Source organism: Anarrhichthys ocellatus, unplaced genomic scaffold, assembly GCF_004355925.1.
Source record: "Anarrhichthys ocellatus isolate YVR2014 unplaced genomic scaffold, GSC_Weel_1.0 scaffold4, whole genome shotgun sequence".
In the NCBI taxonomy this organism is placed as follows: Eukaryota; Metazoa; Chordata; class Actinopteri; order Perciformes; family Anarhichadidae; genus Anarrhichthys; species Anarrhichthys ocellatus.
Genome location: NW_022280034.1, coordinates 5,601,262 through 5,609,014, shown reverse-complemented (window position 1 = coordinate 5,609,014; position 7,753 = coordinate 5,601,262). Strand labels below are relative to the sequence as shown.

Genomic DNA, 7,753 nt, shown 5'->3' with positions numbered 1-7,753 from the left:
TATATATCTCTTTTCAGATGGGGCTCTGGTCTTTACGTGAAGTCCAAAACGGTTGGTCTGTAGCTGCTGAGTTGTATTCAATCATTACACTTGCATTAATTGTTATTCTGTAGATGTCGACACACTTTCCCTTTTGGCTACTTCATTTAACTTCGCCAGAACATGCTGGCGGTTTAGGAACCAAACTTTAGGGAGCAGCCTGTGATGTGCTCTAGTGATTCCTCTTCATTTAGCAAACAAAACAACACCGAGACAAACAAAATATGCGTTTGTCGTGTTGACTAGAGAACCAGAGAAGCGTCTTCATGTCCCCGTTTGTTTTGTCTGTGAACACCTCAGAAAATCATGAACACCGCAGTATTTTATTATTCTCCTGTAATCCTGAGCAAAATCTGTTTTCCACTGGCATTATTGTTGTTTTGGCGCTCTCCATCGTTATTGGTTTCTTTGCAGTGGGCGGTAGTAGTTTGTTGATATTGCAGCATCGACGGTGCCAGACCCGGCCACCACTGTGTCAGAATGTGTGGGTGGACATCCTGTGGACGTGTGATGCCTCTACTACACATTGCAATGGCACACAATTAGCGCCACAAGGGAGCCAAACGCTTTATTGCCTTTTTTTTTTTTTTTCTCCCCTTCTCCTGTAATATCTGCTCCTGTAATATCTGCTCCTCTTATATTGTCCTCTCCCATCTTTTCTCCAGCAATCTATAACTACGATGCCCGGGGAGAGGAGGAGCTGTCGCTGCAGATTGGAGACACAGTGCACATACTTGAGACACATGAAGGTGAGCGCAGGCTGACGGGTGACACGCGTGATCAGAGCTGACGCGCCAATGTCGGACATTATTTCCATCACTAGTTCCTCTTTTGTTTTGTCCAGATTTTTATACTTGTGTTCAATAGGATGATATAGATATATATCTATATATAATATATATATATATCAAGAACGGTTATGATGGTGTGATCCTGTAAATTAAACCTCTCAGTATATTCAGTGTTGTTTTTAACTGTAATGTCATTGTTTATTGTGGATTGATTAATAGTAGTTTACTTTAGCTTTATGGAGAAAGCAGCTTACATGTAACATAACTCTGTTCTCTATTAGACTGGTACAGAGGGCATAGGCTGAGGAGAAAGTCCAAAAATGTGAGTGGCCATCAAACACAGTTTTCACACACACACTCATGTCCGTTTGCTCTTTACAGCTTCAGTTTTTACAGTGTTCAACTTCTGTCCCGGTTCTACTATAATGCCGTTTGCGTTGTGATCTCTTCCTCTTCTAGGGCGTATTTCCTGCTTGTTATATCCACCTGAAAGAGGCCACAGTTGAGGGCAGTGGGTTAGTACTTCTCCACTTTCACTTCTCACTGAGATTTATTTTTCCACAAGCAAGTAGATTGCTTCTACTTGACAAGATGTGACAGGGGGGTTTGCTGTTGCGCAACCTGTGGAACTGTTATCTTTTGATCTGTCTTCTTTGATTTCACGCAAAAATAGACAAACCCCCCCCCCCCCCCAACTTCAAAGTCCTTGATTCAGCTGAGAACCTTGAGGAACACATATTTGTTGATAACTAAACCAATTACAACTAAAGGATTTCAACAAACAGGCAACACGTTTGATACAGACGGTGTCTCCATGTGGAGAGGAAAAGTGTTTGAAATGTATTCACCGTCACCACAGGCAAAAGGAGACGGTCATTCCCACTGAGCTGCCCCTGGTTCAGGAGGTTACCACCACGCTGCGGGAGTGGGCGACAATATGGAGGGACTTATATGTGGTAAGCATGGCTGTCCAAACCCAAGTGGAAACACACACACACTCATGTGAAAAGATGAGTGTGTGTGATAAGGCATCGTATACAGAAATATACTGTTTATTAAAAATAGAGTTGTATATTCATGCGTATAGGCTGAAATGCTATGTATTTGACTCCTGTTTTCTTAATTTGAGTTAATTAATTAATTTTATTTAAAGTGGTTATTTGTAATGATTCATTTTATTTAAAGTAGTTTTTTATCGTGATAGAATTATTAGTATTTTAAAAAATACATTTGTTTCAATTTATAAAGTGTTATGCATATCTTAACACAACAACACTAAAAATGATTTATAAGTGTTTTCACACATTTTACAGTCAAAAGTATTGGCCTTAAAAATTGCAGTATTGGTCAGGCTCTGACCGGCAAATTATTTTGGTTGAATCTTTCCCGAGGTAATTCCACCGGCTCTTAATAATTAAGAGCTTTGTTCACCTACATTGGCCTGTACCTGCTGCTGATGAGATGCCTGACCTACCGGCGTCAACATGTCCTCTTGCCAGTCAACAGTTCAGACACACGAGCACATGGATGTTCAAAGCTGCGCACATGTTCATCCGTCTGTCTCTGCTTTCAGGGGGACAAACGTGAGATGTTCAACTCTGTCCGTGACATGATCTACAGCCTCATCGAATGGCGTTCCCAGATCCTGTCCGGCACCCTACCGCAGGACGAGCTCGCCGAGCTCAAACAGAAAGTCACCTCCAAGATAGACTACGGCAACAAGTGAGGATCTAGTCTTCAGAGGCTTTTAGCCGTGTCCTCGCCTCCCCACAGCTTATATCCCTTTATCACCAGATCTATCCGGGAAAATGACTCTTGTTAGAATAGGTCAGCAGTGTCAGTCAATAGAAAATGACAGCTCATCACTTAGCTTGAGGACAACCTGGAGGGGTTTAGCTTCAGCAAACCGAACTGTATTCCATCATGAAATGACAGCTCTTGCTGTGACTGCAGTGTGCCTAGACAATCTGTTGGAGATGAAAATCGTGAAGCTCCATTCTCCTCCTGTGATGAAACTTTAAACCTTTGGCCAGGTAAAGAAATGGGATTGCCTCTGCAGAAGCAGGAAGTCATGAGTTGATGAAATATATTGACTAGATCTTGGCAGCATGCTGTTGTCTGCGTTTACACCCTCCGTAGAAGAAAGAGTTGAGCAAAGTTTTCTTTAGGTATTCTGCCGTATGTTTTCATATTGGGTCTGGTGCTCGTTAACCCTCCGCCATTTCTATGCTAGGTACTTGGATCTCGATCTGGTGGTCAGAGACAAAGATGGAAACATACTGGACCCAGAGCTCACCAGCACCGTCAGCCTGTTCAGAGCACACGAGGCGGCCTCCAAACAAATCGAGGACCGGATTCAAGAAGAGAAGGTAGAGATAGAAAAGACCTGGTCCTGCTTCTTGCACGCCATCTTTACACCTGCAACTAAACACCGGTCTTTATCTAAGCTATCCAGTGTAACAAAAATAAGTAAAAGCACATTAGCACACAGTGTGAATGGACATGATACATCGTGTGTGATGCATCTTCTTCTTTCTGCCGCATTAAATCTCAGTCAGAATCAAACATGCGGTCATAGTGTTTGCATTAGGAAAAAGAGCAGGAAGAAGGCTGATTACTGCTCTTCATACAAGGTAATTGTTTGACATAACATGATTTCCTCCTCCTTCTGCCATCCCTATGCACAATGATAGCAAACATTTTTATGAGGCTATGACAATGTCAAACCAATAAAAACAGAAAATACCCTTGCAGTTTGATGTAAAATGGAGTTTTGGCCCAACTTCAGTTTAACAGTGGGGGAAATGGGGCCACTGCTGCTACAAAACGACGCTTGACTGCTTCTTCAGAAAGTCAGGAACTCCGCCAGACTCCCTGTCTATTTTACTTGGCGTATCGGTGGTATCCCTCACCTGAATGTCAGTTGGCAGTATGTGGGAGTGTCAGATGCCAAGTGGCCTGCAGTTATGTGGTCTCATCTTATGTGACCTTGTCATCCAGAGGTCCTTATTGCATATGCATGGGAAATAAGAGTGTCCAGGTCAACGTGATAAATATTAATGATGTGGCCCCAGCTTATTTCTGAAGGGCGTCCAAGGAGTCCCACCTTTTACTGCAGATGCATTTCTGGAGATCAAGCAGATTTTTATGAACAGGTTTTTTTTTTTTTTAAGAGTTAAATTTTGCTTTTTGAAATTTCATTAAAGCACAGAGGCAGTGGCTGACATTCAATTATTCGGTGTGCAGTTGCTCACCCCACCTGCACACAGAATCTCCTTCTTTATACGCTGATGTTGTCCCAGGGATCCTTGGGTCTTTCCCCCCGGGCTCATTGTTTAAACTCCACAGGCCCAAAGTCTACCCGCATGTGACAGAAAGCTGTGGAAGAGTGCCAGATATTGAATGCAATATTTCTGTTTCCCTCCGACAGTCTCAGAAGCAGAATATCGATCTGACCAGGCAAGCAAAGTTTGCCTCCACACCATCGTTTGCCCTCTTCGTGACTCTGAAGAATGTGGTGTGTAAGATCGGCGAGGACGCGGAGGTGCTCATGTCACTCTACGACCCGGTGGAGTCCAAGTTCATCAGGTGAACCCATGTGTGCTTATTCACTCACCGCTCTCTCTTTCCCCCCCCTTTTTTCACTCAATTACATTCACATACAAAGTTCCGACTAAGCATTGGGTTTTTATGGCCTGTGCTATATTTCGGTTTTAACCTTTTACCTCTATTATTGCACTGACAATTGAATTCCAAGTTTCTGTGTTGCCAGGGGAACATTTGAAAGATGATGCACGTTGAGACTTGAACCACGATCTGAACTATGTACCCGTGTTCTGTATTTGACGTCGCTCACGTAGTCAAGATTCTATTCATAGCAATCTTGACACAAACTTGAACACAGTTGGTATTTTTATATTGAGGGATGATGGGTTTAGATGTTCCCTTCATGTACACAAGACTGAAACGAATGCCCCGTATGGACCAGATGATGTCGAGATTGTTTTTGATGTACTTACTCAGTACAGACCAGGGCTGTGTTGAATGTCATTTTTTTCTTACATTCAAAGCTTCTATTGAGTTTTGCTTCCAATATCTGTTATTTTATGATCTCCTCATCCTAAAAACATAAATAAAAATTGATTTTTTTGTTATTGTTGTTGTATAAATGTAATTCATGGTGCCGTTGGATTGCTGTCAGCCCTCCTCGTTAATACTGGTGTGTGCATCCCTTGTGTGTGTGTGTGTGTGTGTGTGTGTGGCTAGTGGAGGAGCAAACGGTTTTAGAAAGGCTAAACGCCAACAAATATGGATTGAAGCAGAATATTTTCCTCAGATAAATACATGCTGGGAATTTTGAAAATGATTACATTCATCATCCTTTTTCTTTGAAGTTGTTGAAAATATTTGGATCATACCCAGCCACCACTGGAATGTAATCATACAGTAGTATCCTACTTATAATAGTGATAATATTAGTTTAACCTAATCTTTAACTGCAACTGTGCAGAAATACTGGGTTTAAACTGAATGAATAGACATGCAAAAAAATTAATAAAAGAATCTGCAAAGGATTTGATACAGCCCCAGTACAAACACTGACAGACACTTGGAAACTCACTCTCACACACACACACACACACACACACACACACACACACACACACACACGACCAGAACAAGTGCAGTCTGCTTCCCAGGGATTTGCTATTGTTTACAGGATTGTGTCAGCAAATTATCACAAGTAGAGCAGCTCGGCTGCGGAATGTTTCTCTTCGTCTGGATTCAAATTCAAGCTTCCTTAGCTTTTGAAGGAAGATGTAGTTGTTAATGCAACCGAATGATGCTTTGATTCCCCGTATCATAGGTGTTTCAACGCTGGGACAGGTTGTAATGACAATCCATGCTTCGTTTCTGTGATCTCTCCCTCACAGTGAAAACTACCTGGTGAAATGGTCAAGTTCAGGTCTGGTGAAAGACATAGACCAGCTTCATAACCTGCGGGCCGTCTTCACGGTGAGTGCGTTTGCTTGTATGTGTGTCACTGTGTTTCTCTCTCTGTGTGTGTGTGTGTGTGTGTGTGTGTGTGTGTGCACGCTCGCCTGTGGTAGTCCACTGTTTATTCAGCCATGTCATGAGGCATGTAGGAGCCTGTTTGCAGAGCCTGTATTTGTTAAGCTCTCTCAGAAAGAGCTTGGCTCGCCGTATGTATTTACCAAGGCAGTCACCTCTGTCTAATGGAAGCCCAAGGGCGGAAGGGTCAGCGTGCACCCACTGGGAGCACTTTGCTAGTTTTGGAATGTATCGCCCACAGGAAATGAATCTGCGGACACAATCCCAGATGTTTCTGAAGCAATTTGTGATGAAAAGTTTCCCCTTTTATACAAACTCATCTCCACCCAAGAAGGTGCCATTAATCGATCAGTTGTGCACCCTAGCGTTGCTGTAGCCTGAACAAAGGGGCAAATATACAACCGGATTGTAATAGTTTTTGATTCGTCTGCCTAAAGTAGGAGTCCATGTTATTGACTCTAAAGGCAAGTAGTATTGTCAGCAGTATTGTCCTAACTTTTCTTCTTTCCCCCGCCTCAGGACTTGGGCAGTGAAGACCTGAAGAGAGAGAAGATCAGCTTTGTGTGTCAGATTGTCAGAGTAGGGCGCATGGAGCTAAAAGACAACAACACCAAGAAGCTGACGGCAGGACTCAGAAGACCCTTCGGAGTGGCAGGTAAAGCAGTCGACACAGAGACACAGCGATGACCTGTTCTTCCAAAAAGAGCTGCAAAGTACGAGTTGTGTTGCTGTTGTCGGAGGTCACCTTTTTAAAAACACTGATAATCTTAAAACTTCGTAGTTGTGACTCTGCACAAATATGCCTATGTGCATGAGATCAGATAAGAGAGGTACTAAGATACTTCAAAGTATTGTAAGTCTTTGCCCGGATGAGTAAATGTATTTGGGCAAAAATTCACTGATATCTAGCTAAAGTGGAAAAAATAATTAGTTTGATTTATCTCCTGTTGGCAAGCTGCCAGACGTAAACTAATTAAATTGGCGTTTTGCCCACAGTTGTCCAGCAGAGAAAACGATACCCCTCTTTCAGTGTCTTTTTCCCACTGCCACTAGAGAGAAGGTAAACGACAGCCTGATTTATGAGGGCTTATCTTTAGACATCATCATCATTGCCACAGTACACAGCATGACGGAAAGCCTGATTTTTGAGATTTACTCTTTTTAAGACACCGTTATCACGGGCTTTATGTGGCTGACATCTGGCCTGTAGGGTAATAGAGTGAAGGTGCTGTCAAATCAGCTCCAGTCACTGTGAGTATTTGCTCCGCCTCTCAGCCGATTCAAGAATGCGTTTCCTGTTTTGGTGTCCGGTTTCGCTGGTCAAAGTGCATTTTTGGGTAAATTCAATCCCTGAATTTGCATCCCTGGCAAATATCAAAAGTGTTTATGCATCTTGTGTTTGGTGTTACATCACCCCACTTAAATGGGAATAGCTGGTCCACTCTGGGCCAAAGTTGTTGCTACCTTTGGGGCTAAACTTCTTTACCAGAACTTTAAGACACGGCGACTTGGCTTGGGTCTTGAGAAGTAGAAGCATTTCATCCACAGACAAATAAACTGTACACACACTGTACTGCTACATTCAGCGCTATAACGTAACCCGTAACTTCATACTCACCGTCGCACACGAGGCGGGTCGCCAGGCTTGCGTTAGACCAGCGTACCAGTACACACGTACTGCAGCAAGGTGAGAAGTTCAAACACCGGAGGTCAACAAAACAAGGTTGTCTGGCATGTCAAGTTACTCTTTAAACTGTTCTTCACATTTGCACATTAAATGTGTCTCGTAGCCTTGCACCTGCCTTAATTAGTGCTCGTGAAGAAGAGCCAACATTGGCTGCTTTCACCCC

The 7,753-nt window shown here is 43.0% G+C and overlaps 1 protein-coding gene across 2 annotated transcripts in view; it reads left to right on the top strand.

Moving 5' to 3' along the window:
- Nucleotides 1-7,753, top strand: part of dock1 (dedicator of cytokinesis 1) — a 156,755-nt gene that overhangs the window by 17,874 nt on the left and 131,128 nt on the right. For both annotated transcript variants that reach the window (XM_031842849.1, XM_031842848.1), the window contains exons 2-10: nucleotides 705-788; nucleotides 1,112-1,152; nucleotides 1,290-1,345; nucleotides 1,690-1,786; nucleotides 2,404-2,552; nucleotides 3,064-3,199; nucleotides 4,261-4,418; nucleotides 5,765-5,846; nucleotides 6,423-6,558. In XM_031842849.1, coding sequence (XP_031698709.1) covers nucleotides 705-788; nucleotides 1,112-1,152; nucleotides 1,290-1,345; nucleotides 1,690-1,786; nucleotides 2,404-2,552; nucleotides 3,064-3,199; nucleotides 4,261-4,418; nucleotides 5,765-5,846; nucleotides 6,423-6,558 — 939 coding nt within the window. The remainder of the gene's footprint in view (nucleotides 1-704; nucleotides 789-1,111; nucleotides 1,153-1,289; nucleotides 1,346-1,689; nucleotides 1,787-2,403; nucleotides 2,553-3,063; nucleotides 3,200-4,260; nucleotides 4,419-5,764; nucleotides 5,847-6,422; nucleotides 6,559-7,753) is intronic.